The sequence below is a fragment of the Octopus sinensis genome, linkage group LG3 (assembly GCF_006345805.1).
Source record: "Octopus sinensis linkage group LG3, ASM634580v1, whole genome shotgun sequence".
NCBI classification, from domain to species: Eukaryota; Metazoa; Mollusca; class Cephalopoda; order Octopoda; family Octopodidae; genus Octopus; species Octopus sinensis.
In genome coordinates this window covers 12,926,066-12,950,195 of record NC_042999.1, presented here as the reverse complement: position 1 = coordinate 12,950,195, position 24,130 = coordinate 12,926,066, and the positions used below count along the sequence as shown (strand labels likewise).

The window sequence follows — 24,130 nt, the reverse complement described above, 5'->3', positions numbered from 1 at the left end:
GTTGGACGGTTTGACCGGGTCTGGGAAGCCAGGGGCCGCACCAGGCTCCAGTCTGAATCTGGCAGAGTTTCTACGGCTGGATGCCCTTCCTAACGCCAACCACTCCGTGAGTGGATTGGGTGATTTTTACGTGCCACCTGCACAGGGGCCGGAGGGTCCGGCATCGTCTCGATCGGTTCGAGCATTTTAACGTGTCAGCGGCACAGGGGCAACGAGGTCCGGGGTACTTTGGGGATCGGGGTACTTTGGGGATCCAGGGTACTTTGGGGATCCGGGGTACTTAGAATGGGTAGGGGGTATGTGGAATTGCTGCAGAAAGCAGCCCGGGTCTTTGTAGTCACAGCATATCTCCAGAGATCTCGGTCCTTCGCCATTGCCTCAGTGAGGCCCAATGCTCTGAGGTCATGCTTGACCACCTCATCCCATGTCTTCCTGGGTCTACCTCTCCCCCTGATACCTTCAACTGTTTGGGAGTGGCACTTCTTCACACATCTCTCTTCATCCATCCGCAGCACATGACCATACCATCGCAAGCGTCGCTCTTGCACACCACATCTGATGCTTCTTATATCCAGCATTTCTCTCAGGATACTTACACTCTGTTTTGCGTGCACACTGACACTACACATCCAGCGGATCATGCTAGCTTCATTTCTTTCAAGTCTACGCATGTCTTCTGCAGTCACAGCCCATGTTTCATTACCGTGAAGCATGGCAGTTCGCACACATGCATCATACAATCTACCTTTTGCTCTGAGGGAGAGACCTTTTGTTGCCAGTAGGGGTAGGAGCTTTCTGAACTTTGCCCAGGCTATTCGTATTCTAGTGGTGATACTCTCTGTGCATCCACCTCCGCTACTAACTTGGTCTCCCAGGTAGCGGAAACTATCAACTACTTCTAGTTTCTCTCCCTGGAGTGTGATGGAATCTGTTTTCTGAGTGTCTGTTGTGTCTATTGTCCCTGTGCATCTGCCGCACATGAAAGCTATCTTATCTGTTAATTTCCCTTTAATGTTGCTGCACCTCTTATGTGTCCATAACTTACATTGGGTGCATCTTATGGAGTTTCTACCTGTACCTTTCCTACAGGTTGAGCAGGGCCACCTACCCGAGGGGATGTGTGCTGAGTACCTCTTGCTGCTTACTAATACTTTGGTCTTTGCTACATTTATTCTAAGGCCCTTTGATTCCAACCCTTGCTTCCACACCCGAAATTTCTCTTCTAGTTCCGGTAGTGATTCTGCTATGAGAGCTAGGTCATCGGCATAGAGGAGCTCCCAGGGGCATCCCGTTTTGAATTCCTCTGTTATTGCCCGAAGGACTATGATGAATAAAAGGGGACTGAGGGCTGAGCCCTGGTGCACACCTACTTCTACCCGGAATTCTTCACTATATTCGTTGCCAATCCTAACCTTGCTGACAGCCTCTCTGTATAGAGCCTGTACAGCCCTTATTAGCCATTCTTCAATCTCCAGTTTCCGCATCGACCACCAGATAAGGGAACGGGGAACCCTGTCAAAGGCTTTCTCCAAGTCTACAAAAGCTATGTAGAGGGGTTTATCTTTAGCTAGGTACTTCTCCTGCAGTTGTCGGACCAGGAATATAGCATCAGTGGTGCTTCTACCTGGTACAAAACCGAACTGCATTTCATCTAAACAAATTCTCTCCCTAATGAGATTGGTTATGACCTTCTCTGAGACCTTCATCACCTGGTCCAACAGTTTGATACCTCTGTAGTTATTTCTATCTAGAGCATCACCCTTACCCTTGTAGCAGTTGACTATGGTGCTGCTGCACCAGTCATTGGGTATGACTCCATTGTGAACTACCTGGTTTACAATGCGGGTGACTATGGCATAGCCCACATAGCCAGCTGTTTTAAGCATCTCAGCAGTGATTCCTGATAGGCCAGGGACTTTGCCTGGTTTCATATCCTTAATTGCCTTATCTACAAGGGAGCTGTCTATTCGGGTAGCTGGTCCCTCTACTGGGTCAACATTTGGCAGGCTCTCCTCCTCCCATTCATTCTCCTCATTCAGCAGTCTTTCATAATGGCTTCTCCAAGCCTCTTTCTTTTCACTAGTAGTAAAAGCAAGTGCCCCATCATCCATGCGGACACATTTCTCTCCTATAACATCGCTATTTTCTCTGACACACTGTCTGGCAATCCAAAATACTTCAGCTCTTTGATCCTCGCGACGCTGGACATTGGCAAACTTCTTCTTTTCTGCTACATCTTTGGCAATGTATACCTGCCGCCCAGCCTCCCTTTTGGCTATCTGGTACAGTTCCCTGCTGCCCCCATCCTTCCAGGCTTTCCAGGCCCGTCTCTTTTCACAGATGGCTTTATCTACTGCACTATTCCACCACCACGTAATTCTAGGTCTGGAAGGGACTTTGCACCATCCACAGACTTGGTCTGTGGCACTCAACAAGCTGTCCCGTAGGAATTCCCAGCTACCTTCTATGTCTGACGTCTGAAGCTCCTCCTCCCTCTCATCAAATTTCTTGATGAGTATGTCCCTAAATTTCTGACCATGCGAAGGGTTCTTTAGCCTCCAAATCCTTCTTTTCTGGATTGGTTGTTTCTTGGAGTCCTTCTGGCCTCAAGCTTAAAGTCACTGATGATTAGTCTATTCTGAGGGATACATTCTTCACCCGGGAGGGTCTTTGTATTCAAGAGCACCCTGCATCCCGTTGTCTGGTGAGGATGAAGTCTATTTGGCTAGCGGAGTCTCCTGACTGATAAGTTATAAGGTGGCAGACTGGCTTCTTGAAGTTAGTGTTGCAGATTGAAAGGTTGCATGCATCACAGAATTCCAGCAGTCTAGTTCCCTCATCATTTCTGGTGCCAATACCATAGCCACCATGTACCCCAGTGAAGATACCCGATTCCCGCCCAACATGCCCATTAAAATCTCCACCTACAAAGATGAGGTCCTTGTTACTAGTCTTTGAAGTAGCCTGCAGAAGGGTATCATAAAAGTTGTCCTTCTGATCATTTGGTAGTCCCGCTTGTGGGGCATAGGCTGAGATAATCATAGCTGTGCCACTCTGTAGGACCAACCTGAGCTTAAGCACTCTATCACAAACCCTGACAACCTCTATGACCTTATCCACCCATTCCTCCGCAAGGAGAATGCCTACACCCCCTACACTTTCCACGTTACCTTGCCAGTAGAGTTTGTACCTAAGTGCCTTGCCCGTGAGGACCCTAGCCGAAGCATCTCTCCATCTTACCTCTTGTATGCAGCATACATCAACCTGTCTTCTCTCTAGCATCTCTACAATCTCACTAGACTTGCCTGTCAATGTACCAACATTGATAGTGCCAACTCTGAAAACTGGGAAGGAGATGTGGGGGGGACGGGGGGGATTCGGCGCCTGAGAGAGGAGGGTTGTTGTGGTGGTGATAGTTTTCGTGGTATTTTCTTTTGATCTCTCTTCCAACCTGACCACGCCGTGGGCAGGAGCTGGTGTTAGCAGTGGACATTCGTTATCGTCACTGAGTAACGTAATTAGGTAGAGGAAAGAAATACAGATATTCTAGAGTTGAGTTGGGGAGGGGGGGGGGTGGGTCAGTTGAGGCGGGGTAATATAGGGGAGCAACCAGTGGGGAAGGTTGGGGTAAGGAGGAACGATGGCAGGAAGGGTTGGTGTAGGTTCGTAAGAAATAAAAACGTAGGATATTACGAGGCGGGAGGGTACTAAAAGGGGATGGTCGGATTGAGGCAGTGTCAGGAGGAAACGTAAGATCGGTGGGCAGTTGATGAGCTATGGCGCTAGCAGCTTGTCTTTTCACAGTGAAAGCATATGAGGAGAAGGGGTAGTGGGGGGAGGAGTATATATATATATATATATATATATATATAATATATATATATACACACACACACACGCAATTGACAGGTAGTCGAGGTGAGACCCATAAATCTATTGTTGAAGGTATATATATATATATACCTAGCTGTTGACCATACTGCATAATGCAATATTCATTCGTTAGTTATACATGGTGTAGACTTTGCAGTCTAGACATGTTTTATAAAGTTCATTCTGTTTTGTGTATGTCTGTAGATTCTGGTGTCAGCTGCAGTGAAGGAGGCAGGCAAAATGGACTGAACCACAGTAGTACAGTTGCTGTTATTTCTCTGTAGTTGTCATTGATGGTTTGTATCCCAGTATAGGGGTTTAGGGTTAATGATACTTTGCCATCAGTAGTACACAGATCTTAGGAATGTGTAGAACTTCAGTGATTGAGAAACTTACTCCCTAATGATGTGATCTCAGGTTCAGTCCCACTGTGCAGCCTTGTGAGTGAATTTGGTAAATGGAGACTAAAATTTTTCTGTGTGTTTGCATGCACCCTTGTCTTGACATCGTGTGATGATTGTAAATGAGCATCACTGTTATACAAGCAACATTTATTTTCAGTCTTCCATGAAAAGCCTGTTTGGCCATGAGGAAACATTACTTTTCTTGAAGACAGGTTGGCAACAGGATGAGTATCTGGCTGTAGAAAATGAACTTCAGTTCTGTCTAAGCCATGCATGCCCGGAAAAGTTGACATTAAATAACCAGGAGAATATAGGAAGCATTCATCTGAACAATTACATCTCCACCAAATCTATATTTATCTCATCCTAGTTCTTAATCATAAAGTCGTATGGATGTGAAATGTCACCTCTTGGTCTTTGAAATCAAGTTTTTGGGTTTGTAGTACAAAAATCATGAGGTTATGATATAAAGAGCTTTGTTTTGACAAATCTATCATTTGTGATGGGGATTAGGAACCTAAGTAAAACTAGCTTTGTGATGATTGACTTAGTTTTTTTCTTCTAAATTGATACCATATTTAAAAAAAAATTATTTTGGTTAAATTATTATTCCAGTGTATGTTTGAAGTTGTTTTGTTCATGTATGTGATAAGATTACTCTCTGGCTTGTGTCTAAATATTACTTATGTAATACCAAGAATTTGATTTTAGATATAGTGTTATTTAGTTCTGCTTATGTGAAGTAAAGTGGTAAGATTAAGCTGTTTTGTTGGAGACTAGTGTATGTGAAGTATAGATGTATTTATTGTGTTATAAGATAATGTGATTATGATATGATCAGTGTTAACCTGCTGTAGTGTGTGTGTGAAGGGTGAACAGCAAGACAGATGCTTGTGGGTTTCTGTTTGGAAAGGGAAATTATTTGGAGTTTTACATTACAGCTGACTTGTCAGTGCATTGATTCCTGGATTTCAAAAATGTTCATTTGGTAAGTAGCTTGCAGGAAATGGTATAATACTTTTACAGGTGTCACTTGTGATTGGAGTAATGTTTGATTTTGTGTGTGTGTGTGTGTGTGTGTGTTTGCATGTCAAAGTCATCTAATATTTATTGTAGAGAAGTAAAATGATTAGCTTAGAATTCAGAAAATATCATCATTATCATAAAACGTCTGCCTCCCATGCTGGCATGGGTTGGACTGTTTGACAGGAGTTGGCCAGGCAAAAGACTATACCAGACTATTGTGTTAGTTTTGGCACAGTTTTTGCGGTTGCCTTTCTTAACATCAACCACCTCGTAGAGTGGACTGAGTGCTTTTTGTGTAGCACCAGCGCAGGTGAGGTCAGTTTTAGCATGGTTTTTACAGATGGATGCCCATCCAAATGCCAAGCACTTTACAGTGTTGACTGAATACTTTTTATGTGACACCAACAATGGCAAAGAATCTTTGTGAAGGGAGGGGGTCATTGGAGGAGGTGATCTTGTGTCAGAGTGTGACAGACACACACAAACAGGTGTGAGGTGGAATTCAGTAGAGGAAAAGAGTAATATGAATTAGTCTTTTAAGTATCTTTTCATAAAGGAAGAGAAGTATACGTCTCAGAATTTGATGTCTTGATAGAATTTCTGGTTTGATTTTTATTACCTTTAGTTTTGGAGGAATTCTTTAAAAAGCAGCAAAAAGTACAAGGGTTCCTTGAAATATAATTTATTAAATCCTATTTAAGAAACAAATTAACATATAAAATACTGTTTAGAAAAAAAAGATCTACCCTAATAAGGTAGTTCCATTTGTTCCAAAGAATCTTGATTATTTTCATTTCTTCCTCTTGTGTTTATATATTCCGTCCAGAAGGAACTTTTCTGTGAGTGCAGAGCATCTTTTATAACAAACTTTGCAATATAAAATGTATTAGTTATTGTATTTAGCATCTCTCTTTGAATTCCCTGTGTAATATTCTTTCTGTGCCAGTTTTATATCAATTGTTGTTTTAATGGTTTTATAATTGAGAGTATTGTCAGAACAATAGGAAATAGATTCATAATGGCCTCAATTCAAGATAAGCATTCCCAATGATTATCTCTTTTACTTTCCTATTGAAACAACTATTCAAGAGGAGAACAATGTTATTCTCTCTCTATAAATAATTTTATTCATCATTATAGTAAATGTGACATTATAATAAAAGTAGCCTTCAATCGTCAGGCAATATGCTGTGCTTGAGAAGGCTTGTTGAGTCAAGCGAAATTGTAGTTGTGGCCGATGTCAGTGCCGTCTGACTGGCACCTCTGCCGGTGACACATAAAAAGCACCATTCAAGCAGGGTCAGTGCCGGTGCTGCTTGTCTGGTTCCCATGCTGGTGGCACATAAAGAGCACTATTCAAGCAAGGTTGATGCCAGTGCCACCTGACTAGCCCCTGTGTCAGTGGTATGTAAAGAGCACCCACTACACTCTCAGAGTGGTTGGTGTTAGGAAGGGCATCGAGCAGTAGAAACTTTGCCAGATCTGATTGGAGCCTGGTGCAGCCTCCTGGCTTGCCAGTCCTCAGTCAAACCATCCAACCCATGCCAGCATGGAAAGCACTTGTTAAATGATGATGATGTGACACTACTTTGAATTTAATGTAATTTCTGCTCTCAATGTCTGCAATGTAATTCTAATATTGATGGAAAAATTTATTTTGTGTTGTTAACTTTATCTTTTTTGTTGTGTGTGTGTGTACATACATATACTTATGTACATAGGTGATAGTTGTAGGCATGGCTGCGTGGCTAAGAAGTTTGCTTTGCAACTACATGCTTTTGGGCTCATTCTCATTGCATGGCACCAATGCCTTGTGAGTGAATTTGGTTGACAGAAACTGTGGAAGTCCATTGTGTGTGTGTTGTTGCTCTCTTACCATTGCTTGACTAGTGTTGGTTTGTTTATGTCCCTGTAACATAACAGTTCAGCAAAAGAAACAGGGTATATACCAGACGTAATATGTTAGCAGTGGGGTCAATCTGTTTGCCTAAACCATTCAAGTCAATGTCCCAATGTGGCCACAGTCCAGTGACTGAAATCAGTAAAAGATAGAGATGTATTTTTTTTCCTGTAACCACAATGTTGTGCTTTGTTTAGCCTCTGGTGCCATATAAGTTTGTGCATATTTTAGGGCTGGGATCAGACTTTTGAATGTTATACAGATACATGATAAATGAATCCCTGACAATGGACAGACTAAAACTGTTCCAAATATTTGGTGCAAAAACCAACAAACAAACAAACCAAAGAGGAAAAAGATGGAGTTAACAGTCTGAGCATTTTTTCCCATCGTCTCAGACAATTTGGCTATATAACTGTGACTCTTTCCTCACAAACTACAGAAGAAAATAAAGCACTAAAACAAGTTCCTCATGTAGTGATGTTGAGGTTTCCAGAATTTGACACTCCTGCAATTACTGACATAAATATTGCTGTGCAAAAAGACAAAAACCATAAGGTAATGTAAAAATATAAGAAGAAACAATCATGTACTAGAAATAACCAATCTTGTAAAAACCAGAGATGATCTCAAAACTCTATGCACCAAAATAACACACAGCTGAAATATAATTCAGCATTAGCCAACTAAAGGAAGAAACAACAAAAATAAACACACACTCCAACCACCCAGAAATCTGACACAAATAGGGTACAACACAATTCATAGGCTAATTAACAGTAGTAGTAGTAGTAGTAGTAGTAGCACCATCTTCATACAGCAACATCAAACAAATGCTCTATGAGATATTTTTCTAAAATCAACTATTGGAAACTGTACAAAGAAAACAAGGGAACAAAGTGAAAAATAAGAACCTAGAAATATCTCAGAATCGTCTGGGATATATAAAAATTCAAAGGACTTGGTGCCAAATAGAATCACCAACACCTAAGGCCTGAGGGAACACTTCAATCACCAACATCTACAGCTAATACCAATACTACTGTTGAATTTCCATACACTGGGAACTGAACAAAATTATAACAATTCTAAAGTGAAGTAATATTATTCATATCCATCATTCTCCTATACACATCCTCAAAAATTCTTGGAAGGCTAATCCTTGACATTATTAATCCATCCATCCCTCTTTCTAAATCATATCACAGATTCAAACCACTGCATTAAACCAGCCCACTGCTCACAGACCTAATACAGATAATGTACATGATGACTTAACAAGAATCTTCCTACACACACCATTCTAACAGCAAAACTTTCAACTTTAACTTCTGTCAAATTTCCAAGCTTATGTAGTAGAAGTCGAGCTAGTGATGAATGATATGAAGAGAAATGTGATGAAATCACTGGTTCATGTGCTTGAAACCGGATGAAGGTAACTGGATGAAAGGAGTTTGGGATATGAACGTAGAAGGAAGTAGAGGAAGATTCAGAAGACATGATTAAAGTTAGTGGAAGAGGAAATTAAGGCAATGGGAGAACACAGCAATCAGGGGAAATCTAAAAACCCTTTAGCATTTAGATTACTCTGTCAAATGTAATGTTTATATATTCACATTGTTTTGAATTAATCCTGCAGTATTTCATAGAGATTTGGAGGATGTCACTGTTTGTCCTTAACCCTTTAGTATTTAGTATATCCGGCCAAAATATTTAATCTATTTTATGTTCATACTGACCAGATCCAGGCTCTCACACCTACCCTACAATGTTATTCTACATTAGGTAATTACACCATCAAGATCTTGAAGATATGAGATAATGCATGATTAATTCAAATCAATGTGAATCAGTAAGCATTATGTTTGATACAATAATCAGAACACTAAAGGGTTAAAATGATATTGTAGGGTAGGTGTGAGAAGTGTCAGTTTGAACATAAAAAGGGTAGAATATTCAGTCCAGTTATGGCTGGTTTAAATGCCGAAGAGTTAAGGAATTTGGAAGATTTATAACCTTAAAATGCTTTCTGTTGAAAAGAGATAAAAGTAATGATTTGAGAGCATAGAAGTCTAGACTTAGGATATTAGGTTTTGATAAAATAATATAATTAGAATATTCTGTTTCCTTCATGTTGAGAAAGAATTCAGTGGTAGAAATTGAAGAATGCTGTATCTTGTGTACGAACCCATTCCAGGCCCATTTGACAGTACACCCATCTCTCCTGTTTGTGTCAACCTTTTGACTCATGCACTAAGACCACACCCTGGAATTCTATCCCTGCAAGCAGAATGTAAACATATTAGACAAGTCTCACCAGTTTGCAAATTCAGGATGCTGCCTCTTTTCTGGTTTAATCCAGGAAAGAAGGTTCAAAATGCTAATTCAATGGAAATTGTGATGAAAAGATTAAATTAATATGAGCAGTATCTTTCACATATGATATAATCTTGTAACTAGAAATCTGGTGGGTGTGATGTGAATAGGATACCAACAAAGCAAAAATTACATTTTTGCTGAAGGAAAAGAAATAAGTGGGGAATGATTACTAAAATACATAAAAGGAGTAACACATGTTATGAAATGATTTGTATTACAGTAGTGTGTCTAACTAGATTATTTTCAGATTATTAACATTAGAAAGAACTCTGGAAATAACCTTATTGAGAATCATCATCATCATCGTTTAACGTCTGCTTTCCATGCTAGCATGAGTTGGTTAGTGGTTTTTATTTTTTTCGTTCCCCAACTGGGATGTGTGTTGTTTTCTTGAGCAAGACACTTTAGTTCACATTGCTCCAGTTCACTCATCTGTAGAAATGAGTTGCAATGTCAGTGGTGCCAAGCTGTATCGGCCCCTTTGCCTTTCCCTTGGATAACATTGGTGGCATGGGGAGGGGAGGCTGGTATGCATGGGCGACTGCAGGTCTTCTATAAACAACCTTACTTGGACTCGTGCCTCGGAGGGTAACTTTCTAGATGCAATCCCATGGTCATTCATGACTGAACGGGGTCTTTACCCTTTACTGATGTGTACATGGCACTCTTGTGTCTATTTTATTTGCAATGACCTTGTTTCTTAGTGACTTGGAAGATAGCAGACTATTTGGTGATGTGATAGAAGGAATATTTCCTTTTCAAATAAAGAATTAAGGGTAAATCCTGTAAGTATATGTATGTAAATGTGTACTTTGGATTATTGCCCAGAAATTTCTAGTGACTGATCGTATTAGAGTATCTGCTTGCTTTTTTTTTTTTTTTAAGTCTTTAAACACTCTCTAGAGGGATTTTTGTACTTGTGCTGAGATAGTCTCTTGGCTCATCTCAGCTGAGTTGCTCAACTCCCTAAAGTATGTAAGTGAGACCTAACTACATGTATATTTAGTATGCCAAACACTCTTCCCTGAGGTATTTTCCATCAGATACATTAATTTCAAGGGAGGAAGTCAATTACACCGACCCCAATGGTCAACTGTTACTTATTTTATCGACCCTGAATGTCACTAAGTATTTTCTATTGCATGCTAATGATTCTGCCTGCTCACTGCCATAGCCACATTCTTAATATTAATTAGCTTCATCTCTTAATAAAAATTTTCTATTTCAAATTCTGCACTCTTTTTTTGCATTAAGTGATGATAAAAATCTAAAATATTTCAATGCAGTTTTCATTTGCCAGCTTGTGAAATTCCCAGTTGAATCTTAGCATATTTCAAATTTTAATAGTAAATATCTACATTTTTTGTATGAACATTAATATGGAGTTTGCCAACATATTAGATGATGATGCATAAAATACAAAGAAAAGCTTATTTGTGATTTGCAAAAATAATAATATGAATGATATAAAAGATTTTAGTTTTTGCTTCTAGCTTTGAAAAAAGGTAAGAAAATTATACATGGTTATATATATACACACACACAAAATATATTTGTATCAACCTTATTTTTTTCTGGTCTGCAACTAAACTTTTTAGTTATTCCACCTAAAATTGAAGAAAATATAAAAAATTTTTTTCTTTCTCCTGTTTAATGTTTCCTAAGCATAAATAATTGATAAATTTATGTTTTAAATATCTCCCTACTCAAGATCTCCCCTGGTTCTAAGATACAAATTTCTTGTTTTTAAAGTGACCTAAATACAAATGTTCAATCAAAATTTCTCATGTTCCGGCTTAATACTGACAATGTTATTTTAGTAAATTCTTCATTATTTTAAACAGTGAGACAGAGGTAGAGTATTTCAATAGAAATCTGATAACGAGGACGTTAATTAATAAATGAGATTTAAGAATAAAGTAATCTTGATGTTTATTGCTCTTTCTTCAAAAGGAAATTGATTTGAAACAAGCCTTCAACATCATTATTTTAATATCCACTCTTTAGATGAAGTTTGAGGCAGACTTTCTGTGGCTAGATACCGTTTCTGTCACTAACCCTCACCTGTATCCAAGTAAGGTTATATTTCCACATGGCTGGACATAGCTTCATGGAAGGTTGGAAACAAAAGATACATGTTGTATGACAGTGACACAAGGAGACACCAACTCTCTCTCTCTCGCTCTCACACTCACACACACAAAGTTTCTTTCAGGTTCTGTTGACTAAATCCACTCACAAGGACTGGGGCTTTAGTTGAAGACACTTGCCCAAGGTACAACACATTGGGACTGAACCTGGAACTGAGTGGTTGGGAAGCAAGTTTCTTAACCATTCTTCCATTCTTTCACTTATCTCTCTCTTCTTCTCTCTATACATGTTATAAACATTTTCTTAAAATGATATAATTGGTTTTTGTTCTTGTAATTATAATTTACTTTGGTACCTGCAAGAGTCCTGTGCCAGTGCAACATAAAAAGCGCTTGTGGTGGTGCCATGTAACAGCACCCATACAGTGCCAGGTAAAAGCACCCATGTGACTCCATGTAAAAGCATCCATGCAACATAACTTAAAAGCATCTGTGCAATGTCACATAAAACACCCAGTACATGCTATAAAGTGGTTGGTGTTAAGAAGGGCATCCAGCCATAGAAACCATGTTAAATCAAACTGGAGTCTGGTGCAGCTTTCCAGTTTGCCAGCTTTGGTCACACCATGCATGGACAATGGGTGTTTAATGATGATGATTTGATGGCATTTTTGTGAATTTGTGTTTTTTTTTAGCTCTGCTTATAAGATATTTCATTTCTTTCAGCTTTGCCTTCCCAAGGGTTTATCATTCCGGACTCAAAGTCAACTGAAATCTCCTCACTTTCATTCTTTTATGATCACTAAAGAGGATGGTTCACGAACATATGGAGCTGTGTATGTGTTTTACGAAGAGGTTGAGAATGAACAGATATGTGCTGCAATGCAAACATTGCAGGCAATGCATCATGCCGAGTTGAGTAACGACCAGTCACGTACACTTTATCCTGAACTGGAATCTGCTTTTGATCAAAGTCCCATGACAATGCGAAAGTCTCGGCCTCGACCACACACCATCTATGATATAAACAATGACAAACTTTATGTCACTAAAGGAATTGCATTAATATCACAGCTTCCATTTGTCTCAGCCACCCGCCAATTTCTCAAACAACTACATGATGCTGTGAGTAACCAAAAGGAAAGGAAACTACCTCTGGAATGTTATGTCTATAATGTTCTGTATGAAGTACCATTACCACCACCTGGCCGGAGTATGAAATTTTTTGGCACCTCATTACCAATCTTTTGTCAAAGACCTGGTAAGTTATTAGATATTGCTTTTGTTTCACGTGTGCATACATATACACACACATATATGTATATATGCGTGTAATGTATGCTTGTATGTGTATATACATATATATATATATATATATATATAACTTTTATTTTTCATCTTTTACTTGTTTCAATCATTAGACTATGGCCATGCTGGTGCACTGCCTTGAGGAATCTTAGTTGGGTCAATCGACACCAGTACTTATATTTTTTAAAGCCTACTACATATTCTATCAGTTTCTTTTGTCAAATTACTAGGTTACAGAGATGTAAATATACCAGCACAAGTTGTCTAGCAGTGGTGGGGGACAGAAACAGAAACACACACACATGACAGGCTTCTTTCAGTTTCCATATACCAAATCTGTTCACAATGCTTTGGTTAACCCAAAGTTATAGTAGAAGACATTTGCCCAAGGTGTTATACAGTAGGACTGAACTGAGAACCATGTGGTGGGGAAGAAAACTTATCACACACCTACTCCTGCACCTATGAAAAAGTAGGTAATGAGTGTATATGCATATTTCAAGAATTATTACTGTTTCATCAGCACCACATCCATATATATATGTATACATATATATATGTATACACATGTATATGTGTATACATACACACTCGTTTATTTGAAACTGTGGCTTCCCTTTGAATGAATAAATAAACTCTATTATATTGAGTACTATTTCCTTGTTTGTTAATCAAAATGTGCATGTGTGTTTATTATTGTTTTATGTCTACTTTTCCATGCTGGCATGGGTTGCATGGGATTTTCTTTTTATGACCGTGTTTTACAAATTGATGTTGAAGATCTTAATACTGTGACTCTTCCATTGTTTCAGGCATGAATGAATTACCATTATTTGACTTTTCTCTCTGGGAAATCTTTCAATTATTGGATTCTCGAAATATTTTGAGGATATTCCGCAGTATCTTACTTGAACATCAAGTCCTCTTTTATTCTTCAGGTATGTATATTTATTTATTATTCCAAAAAATCCTGATAGTTTCATTGAACTTAATACTAATATAAATAATTGGTATGTGCGTGTGTGTCATTCATTCATTTGGTTCTCGTTGTGCCTTATGGCACTTGAGGTGACAGCAAGATCATTCCACTTTCTAACACTGAAAGCATCCTTGACAGCTTGTTTCATTGTTAACCATCTGCTTTGAAGATCTTTTGTTATTGCTCTCCACCACGTTTCCTTTCGTCAGCTACCATCTTCTTTTGCCCTGTGGAACCCATTGCAAAGCGATCCTGACAATTGAGTTTGGTTTATAGCGACAAACTCAACCCAGCTATTTCCATCTTGCTTCAATATTTTTTCTTATTGGTTTCACATTAGCCTTGGTGTGTAGTTGGCCATTCAAGATCATATTCGGCCAGTAGACCGTCAACATTTTTTGTAAACATCTATTTTGAAACACTTCCAATTTCTTTTCAATACTTTTCATTGTTTTCCAGCATCCACATCCATAGAGGAGGATGTGAAGTATGTTACTTTTGTAAAATCGTATTTTGGTGCTCTTGCTGAGTATTGATGATTTCTATTTTGAGTTTAAAATACCAAATGATTGGTTGGCTTTGGATTCTTGTATTTATTTCATGAAGGCAGTCTCCATCCATTGTTATTTTGGTGCCTAGATAGTTAAATTCATCAACATTTGTGATTGGTTTCTTGTTCAAAGTCACATGGTCAGCATCTGTTATATTTTTACAAAGAGAGTACATTTTCTTCTCTCTGATTTTGAGACCTATGCTTTTGGCTATTTGACAAAGTCTTTTAGATTTGTCTTGTAAATTTTGAGGCTTGTATGAGAACAACCAAATGTCATCTCCATAATCTAAATCTTCTACTTGAGGCTTGTATGAGAACAACCAAATGTCATCTCCATAATCTAAATCTTCTACTTGTGTTGTGTTTCATTCTATACCTTGTTTATATTCTTCTACCATTCTTTGCATTAAACCAATTCACTGCCAATGAAAATAAGATTAGTGATAATGTGCATCCTTGTTTGACTCTGGTTTTGATTTTGAATATATCTGTTAGTTTGTTGTAGTGTATAACTTGACATTCAAAGTTTTCATACAATAAATGAGTCATCATCATCATCATCGTTTAACGTCCGTTCTCCATGCTAGCATGAGTTGGACGGTTCGACCGGGGATCTGGGAAGCCAGAAGGCTGCACCAGGCTCCAGTCTGATCTGGCAGTGTTTCTACAGCTGGATGCCCTTCCTAACGCCAACCACTCCGTTAGTGTAGTGGGTGCTTTTTACGTGCCACCTGCACAGGTGCCATGTTGACTAATTTGATGGGAAACCATAGTGTCTCAGAATCTTTCAAAGTGTATCTCAGTGAAAGCTATCGAAAGCTTCTTCAAAATCAACAAACAGAAGGCACAAAGATGAGTTCCATTCACTGCATTATTCGATGCCCTTGCTAACACCAACCACTCTAAGAGTGTAGTGGGTACTTTTTACATGCCAGTTCTGTAACACCAGCATCGGCCATGACTACAGTTTCACTTGGATGGACAAGTCTTCTCAAGCATGGTATACCACCAAAGGTCTCGGTCACTTGTCACTGCCTCCATGAGGCCCAACGTTCAAAAGGTGCTTTTTACATGCCAGTTACACAACACTGAGATTGGCCACAACTATGATTTCACTTGGCTTCATGGGTCTTCATATGCACAGCATATCACCCAACATTTGTAGGGTGTATTTTGCATGCCACCAGCACAGATGCTAGCTATGTGACACTAGCATCAGCCACAACTACAATCTCACTTGGCTTGATGTGTCTTCTCAAGCATGGCATATTGCCAAAGGTCTCGGTCACTAGACATTGCTTCTGTGAGGCCCAACTTTTGAAGACATGCTTCACTACCTCATCCCATGATTTCCTGGGTCTACCACTTCCACAGGTTCCCTTCGCTATTAGAGATCAGCACTTCATCATACAGCTGTTCTTATCCATACATATCACGTGACCATACCAGTGCAGCCATCTCTCTTCCACACCACATTTGATGCCTCTTATGCCCAACTTTTCTCTCAAGACACTGACATGACTACACTGACATTGAACATCCAGTGAAGCATACTGGTTTTATTTCTTTCAAGCCTACGCATGTCCTCGGCAGTCAAGGCCCATGTTTCACTGCTGTGTGTCATGACTGTTTGCACACAGGCATCCTACAATTTGCCTTTCACTCTGAGGAAGAGACCTTTGTTACCAACACAGGTAGGAGCTCTCTGAACTTTGCCCAACCTATTCTTATTCTAGTAGCATCCACTTCTGCTACTGCTTTGGTCACCTAGGTAATGGAAGCTATCAACTACTTCTATGTTTTCCTCACTGGCATTTGATGGAGTCTATTTTCTGTACATTCTTAGTGTTAACTGTGCTTGTATTTAGCCACCAGATGAGATCCAGAGATTTTCGTTATAGAAAACACTTAGTACCACACAAATGATTCAAAGTTAGACTCTGGAGTCTTTACAAGGGACCACTTCCATGGAATAAAGAATGATCATAAAAGGAATCCAGGTGAGCAGATACGGAGGCAATTATGTGGATTAATAAATTATACATAAAGCTTGGGTTTGATATACAAAATATATATACAAACGTGTATACATGCAAACAGAAAGAAAGCAAAGACTGTGGATTTTCAGATGATGAATATTTAAGTACAGTAGCATAGCTAGTGGAAGTCTGCTTTGGGTGGCACTTTTCATCATGTTGGAGGCTATTACTGTAAGCAATATGTGTGTTTTAGTGGGATCCAGAAGGGCTGCCCTGGGTGGCACACACTCTCACTACACTAATGTTTAAGTATAAGTATATAGATATCAGAGAGTGTTACCACTAGAATAAGAATAACCTGGGCAAAGTTCAGAAAGCTTCTACCCCTACTGGTGACAAAGGGCCTCTCACTCAGAGTGAAAGGTAGATTGTACAATGGATGTGTGCGAACTGCCATGCTTCACAGCAGTGACTGCTGAAGACATGCTTAGGCTCGAAAGAAATGAAGCTAGTGTGATCCACTGGATGTGTAATGTCAGTGTACACACATGACAGGGTGTAAGCGCCCCGAGAGAAATGTTGGATATAAGAAGCATAGGATGTGGCATGCAAGAGAGACGTTTGCATTGGTATGATCATGTACTATGGATGGATGAGGACAGCTGTGTGAAGAAGTGCCACTCCCAAACAGTGGAAGAAATCCAGGGTAGAGCGAGATCTACAAAGACATGGGATGTGGTGGTGAATGCTGGGCCTCACAGAGGCAATGACGAAAGACCGAGAACTCTGGAGATATACTGTGACTGAAAAGATGCAGCAAATAAAGTGAGTCCACAGATGTAACCTACACCAGTGTCGCATAACCAATCCACTCAAAAGTACCTTGGATCGTAGGGTGTCATGCCTTGCTTGAGGAGACCTACTGAGTCAAGTACATCAAAATCAAATGGAAATTGTAGTTGTGATCCCCATGCCAGTGGCACATACATAGTACCATCCGAACATGGCTGATGCCAGTGCCACCTTGACTGGCTTCCGTGCCGGTGGCATGTAAAAAGCACCAACCGATCGTGGTCATTGCCAGCCCCCTCTGGCCCCTATGCCGGTGGCACGTAAAAATCACCCACTACACTCTTGAAGTGGTTGGTGTTAGAAAGGGCATTCATCTGTAGAAACAGTGCCAGATCAGACTGGAGCATGGTGCAGCCTCCTGGCTTCCCAGACCCCAGTCAAACTGTCCAACCCATGCCAGCATGGAAAATGGACGTTAAACGATGAAGATGATGATGATGATCATATATATCACTAGATGAAATTTACACACTGTACAAACAGCTGAAAAAATTAAAGGGGAGTTTTTTCTGGGGGTTCAGAGATCCTTTATAATGTTGGCAGATGTAGTTCACAAAAATATGCAGCCAGTAATGGAAGCAAATAAATATTGGATAAATTGAGTTTCTGTCATCAGAGTTGAAAAAAAAAAGATGTATCTTACATTTCATATCATGGTGCAAAGAAGTTTAAAGGTGGAATGTTTGAATGTGGAGAGCAAGAAATATTGGAAAGATGAAGTAGGGGGCTCTGGGGGGGGGGGTATGGGGAGTATTGAGGCAGTCAAGGGTGAAAGGAAGTAAGAGAGTCAGTTCAGGAAGATGAAGGGGGTATTGAGAGAGGTAGTAGTAGAGGTGGAGAGTTGGAAGATGGTTGGGAGAAGTGTGATGGGTAGTAATTGAAGGGTGGTCAGTTGTTAGGTTTGTGAATAGATGTCAAAATTTAGGGATCAGAGCTATAGAACTATGGGAAGTTGAGGCAGTAAGAAAGGGGAGAGCAATTATTAGAGGGAGAGAAAGGGTCCAATTCATAGATGCTTATAGGATGACTAAGGAGAAATTTGAAGAAAGATGTTAGGTTGGTGGAGGATTACTAAGGTATGTAGAAAAGTATGAGAGAAGATAAAGGTGGGTGGTAAGTTGGTGGTGAAGGCAGCAATAAGTGCTTGATGGTTAAGGTTAGAGGAATCAAATAATGAAGGTTGGTTAGCATCAGGCGGTGGGTACTGAGGTATGTAGAAATGTATGTGAGTAATTAGGGGGGGAGAGGGATGGCGGGGTGGATAGGGTGGTAGCTAAGGCAGTCAGGTAGTTGTTAGTGGTTTTGGTTGAAGAGGAATGTGCAAAGGTAACCATAAGAAGGAATAATTTAGTAGAAAGGATGATATATTAGTGGAAGGGCTAAGTTGCCAGTGCCACCTAAAGTCCAACTCAGTCGCATTTCCCACTCATCTCCCAAAACTCTCCACCTCTATTACTACCTTTCCCAATACCCTGATAGTTAACCCTGCCATCCATCTTCTTGAACTAACCCTTTTATTTCGTTTCACCCTTCCCTGCCTCAACACTCCCCACACTCCGATACTGCTTGCTCTCCACATTCTAACATTCCACCTTTAAACTTCTCAACATTAAGATCTGAAATGTAAGATCTTTTTCTACCTTGATAACAGACGCTCGATTTATCCAATGTTTATTTGCTTCCATTACTAGCTGCATATTTTGGTAAACTACATCTACCAACATTATGATGGATCACTGAACGTTATCAAAGAAGCTTGAGAGGCGGTTGGATGGAACCTACACTCGCCTCCTTATAAGAGCTCAAAATCTCTCGTGGAGGCGCCATCCAACCAAAATGCAAATATCTGGGAAACTACCACCTGTGTCGTCTCTTGTGAAAGGTAGGAGAGTCCAGTTTGCTGGACATTGTTGTAGAGATGAAAAAGAAGTAATTTCTACTCTTCTCCTCTGGAAGCCACCTACTCGCAATACCAGAGGGCGCACACTCTCCTACCCTGATGTAATCTCCAGGGATACAGGCATCCAGCAACAGGACCTCCGTAATGCTATGATGGACCGTGAAGTCTGGCGTAACATAGTAAATTCCATTGTCTCGACCACGGTCGAACAATGATGATGATGATGATGAGCCCTCAGAAACAGCTGTTAGACTTGTAACACCTTACCTCCGCCACTTTAATTTTCTCTGTCGTTTGTACTCAGTGTAAGTTTGATCCATTAATAAATAAATATCTAGATATTTATATGTGATACCCATGCCAGTGGCACATATAAAGCACCATCTGAATGTGGTCGATGCCAGTGCTGACTTGACGGGCTTCCGTGCCGGTGGCACATAAAAAGCACCAACCGATCATGGGCATTGCCAGCTTCCTCAGGCCCCTGTGCCGGTGGCACATGAAAAGCACCCACTTCACTCATGGAGTGGTTGGCGTGAGGAAGGGCATCCAGCTGTAGAAACACTGCCAGATCAGACTGGAGCCTGGTGCAGCCTTTTGGCTCCCCAGACCCCGGTCGAACCGTCCAACCCATGCTAGCATGGAAAACAGACGTTAAACGATGATGATGATTATACTTAAATATTTATCATCTGAAAATCTTCAGTTTTTGCTTTCTTTCTGTTTACATATGTGTGTGAGTGTGTGTATATATATATATATTTATTCATTTATTTATTTGAAAGAATGAGTAGAGATGGGTTTGTTTGTTTTTTTGAGGGGATAATTCTTATTTTAATCTCAATAGTGTTTACAGTGAGTTACTCAGACATGAATTTCAAGCTTTCAAGTAGCTGTTTCCAAACTGAAGAATGTATGTTTTACTGGTTGCTTAAATAGCAAAAGATTTTTTTCTTACAAATATACATACAAAAAAATATATATATATATACACAGAAAAGAGAAAAGAATATTAAAACAATTTTTTTTATAAATATCTATATAAAAAGAATACAAAAGCATGTGTGAAAAAGAAGCAGCACCACATCAATTAAGGGGGAGGAGAAGAAGAGAAAAAATAAAATGAAATTAAGAGAAAATATAAATATATCAAAAAAGATTAATAATAATTGAGAACAGTAGGGGGGGAGATTTAAGTCTATCAAATGGAAAATTTAGGAATGGTCACTATTCTTAACACAAGAATAGCGACCATTCCTAAATTTTCTATTTCGTTTCTTCCCCTCACTGTTCTCAGTTACAGTGTTCCCTTGCTACTTCGTGGTTTAACTATCACAGATTCACGACTTTGCAGATTTTAAAAATATATATATATGAACACCTAAGATTTTTCATTAAATCCATTAATATTAATAATAAATATTATGATATTATTTCTATCGCGTGGTTTTCTGTACTACTTTACGCTGTGCTGTGTGTGATTTGTTTTTTTGTTTCTTTGTGTTTTCATTTGCATTGAACTTTGTGTTTTCATCCCCTGCAATGGCTCCCAAGCGTGCTGCTTCTTCCAAGGCTGGTACTGAGCCTAAACACAAACGAAGAATGATCATGATCGCTGAGAAGGTGAAACTTCTGGATATGTTGAAGGAAAGGGGAACTTTTGCTGCCATAGCCCACCATTTTAGTGTGAACGAATCCACCGTTTGCTACATCAAGAAGGATGAGGCTAACATTAGGAAGACGGCTGCCATCACCTTTAATAAATCGGCAAAGAGAGTGGTTACGGCTCATAATAAAACTATCATCTGTATGGAAGCTGCTTCGGCCATATGGATAGCTGACTGCCGAAAGAAGACCATCGCCTTGGATACGAACATCATCCAAACAAAGGCTAGGAGCCTGTACGAGACTTTCGCCACTAAGGAACCTGAGGATGACAGTGACAACCACGAAGAAGAGTAAGACGACGTAGAAGATCCACAACTGGGGACGTCCAGTGATTTACAACCTAAAAAACGTCCTTCTTCTGCTAGCAAAGGGTGGTTTGTTAAGTTTCAGAAACGCTTCGGCCTAAAAAGTGTTTCCCTGCATGGTGAGGCTGCTTCTGCTGACACAAGTGCTGCTGAAACATACGCGAATGAAACTTTCAAGAAGATTATCTCTGAAGATGGATATAAGCCCGAACAAGTTTTTTTATATGGACGAGACTGGCTTGTTTTGGAAAAGAATGCTGTCGCAAACTTTCCTGTTCAACAAGGAAGCAAAAGCCTCTGGCTTTAAAGTATACAAGGATTGTGTGACCCTCGTGATGTGTAGCAATGCTGTGGGATTTTTGTTAAAGCCAGGACTTATTTACAAGTCTAAAAACCCAAGGGCTTTAAAAACCAAAAACAAGAATCTACTACCCGTACATTGGATGCACAATCCAAAGGCGCGGATAATGAAGATGCTGACCTTCGACTGGTTCCACCAGTGTTTTATCCTGCAAGTTAAGGTGTATCTATTAGAGAAGGGCTTGCCATTCGAAATTCTTCTCCTTATGGATAACGCTGGTGGCCACGCTACTGATCTGTTCCATGAGGGCATTCAGATTGAGTTCCTGCCGCCCAACACTATGTCACTTATTCAACCAATGGACCAGGGGGTTATCAGGGCGTTTAAGGCCCTATACACGAGGAATCTTCTGGTGAAACTGGTTGCTTCTGTGGATGCCACCCAAGAAGATGAAGATGAAAATTTTATCTTGAAGGCATACTGGTGGCAGTACACAATTGCTACGTGCCTCCAAAATATCCATAAGGCATTGCAAGAAATGAAGCCTGCCACCATTAACGCGAGCTGGAAAAATTTGTGGCCCGACATTAATTACGACGACAAGGGATTTACACGTTCCGAAATCCAACACTCTGCAGTACAGAAAGCTTTGCAATTGGCTGCGATAATTGGAGGTGTGGCTTTGCAGACATGACCACAGGAGACATCGACACGTTATTAGACTGCCACTCTCAGCTGCTAACTGACGCAGACCTCGAAGACTTGACGAAGTTGGCCAGAGAAGAAGAAACGCAACAAGAAATGGAAGAAGTTGTTGACCAAACTGTCTTGACTTTGGAACGGCTGGCCAAGCTCTGCAACCTGGCTAAAGAATTGAAAGAGGGGTCGCAGGAATGGGACAACGATATGGTTCGTTTTGTGCAATTTTGCAGCAAGGTCGACGAAGTAATGAATCCCTACAAGATATCTTTGAATGGAAAAAGAAGCAGCAGCAGCAACTTCCTATCACAATGTTTTTGCAGCCTCGCAAAAAAGAGCCAGTTCCTGCTACTACTACTACTATGGTTGCACCTTTGGAAGACGTGTCCCAGGAAAGGACACCGCCGTCAGCTTCATCATCATCATTTCTACTGCACAACAAATTCATCATCATTCAAATTTTACTTCAACTTCTTTCGTGTTGAGTACAGTAACAGTCTTTATTTTTTTAAAATCTAAAGTGTTATTGCTTAACAGTTGTCCTTGTTATTAATAGACTACTGTAATGGATGGGTTGTTAACAGTACAAGGAGGGTTTAAAAAGTCCGAATACGCGTTAAATAAATACTGTAAATATGGTGTCCCTACTTTGTGGAAATTCAGTTATCGCGGCCGGTCTTGGAACCAATCTATCGCGATAAACGAGGGATCACTGTACTATTAATCTTATTTTCTGTTTATTTTATTATTTTGATATATTTATATTTTGTCTTGATTTCATTTACTTTTTTCCCTTCTTCCTTCCTTGATTTTGTTGTTGTGGTGCTTCAGCTTCTTCTTCGTCTTTTTTATTTTATTTATTTTTTAAAAAATTTTTATTTTATTTTCTCTTTTCTGTGTATATTTTTTTAGTATGTATACCTGTAATAAAAAAATCTTTTGCCATTTAAGCAGCCAGTGAAATATACAGTCTTCAGTTTGGAAACGGCTACTTGAAAGCTTGAAACTCATATCAGAGTAACTCACTGTAAACACTATTATTAAGATTAAAATAAGAATTATCCCCTCAAAAAAGCCATCTCTACTCATTCTTTCAAATATATATATCAAGAACTTTCTCTTTATTATTCTACTATATATATATTGATAGAAATGGCAAGACAACAAAAAAAAGAGACCTCAATATTATGTAAATAGAGGAATTTATCTGTAAATATCATCTGTGACAATCATTTGGTAGCCATGATGAAACTCCGAGTTTCAGATGTTAGGGCAGAAACCCACGCCGGCATCTCTTCAGTTATCGAGTCTTCAAAGAAAATGCTATGAAAATGACCGTTAAAACAAAGGGAAATTTCTGTGTGATTGACCGTTATTAAGACAAAAGAGCTATGAGAATGACCACTAAGTGAGGGGAGGGAGTAAAAATGTTAATAGTAATCGCATAAGTGCACATGTCCATACATACACATGCGCGCCTGCACACCCATGTACATGTACCTATATGTATATACTTATCCACCCTCATTTGAAGCACACATATGCTCACCCATACATGCTCGCACACGCGCGCGCACAAAAAAGGTTCATACACACGTCTCATACTCCTATGGAACATCCCCTTTTGTCCCCTCCATACCACATATTCCCCACCACTGTTCCACCATCTGTTTCTCTATCTCACTTTCTCTTTTTCTAACTCTCTCTCTTTTCCTTCTCCTTTCCTACTTTTCCTCCTCTATACTATCTCTATTCCTCTATTGTATTTTAACCTCTCAACTGACACAAAGCCACACCCTCAGTTCCACTCCCTCCCCCATATGAGAGGTTTTCGTCTTGCAGGTTACTTGGCAACCACACTGGTGTTGGAGCCACTTAAAAAGCACCCAGCACCCTCTGTGATTGGCAGTAGGA

General features: G+C 39.8%; 1 protein-coding gene across 8 annotated transcripts in view; it reads left to right on the top strand.

Moving 5' to 3' along the window:
* LOC115209688 (DENN domain-containing protein 5B) overlaps window positions 1–24,130 on the top strand; it is a 224,355-nt gene that overhangs the window by 70,551 nt on the left and 129,674 nt on the right. For all 8 annotated transcript variants that reach the window (XM_029778171.2, XM_036500860.1, XM_036500859.1 and 5 more), the window contains exons 3-4: window positions 12,399–12,933; window positions 13,793–13,918. In XM_029778171.2, coding sequence (XP_029634031.1) covers window positions 12,399–12,933; window positions 13,793–13,918 — 661 coding nt within the window. The remainder of the gene's footprint in view (window positions 1–12,398; window positions 12,934–13,792; window positions 13,919–24,130) is intronic.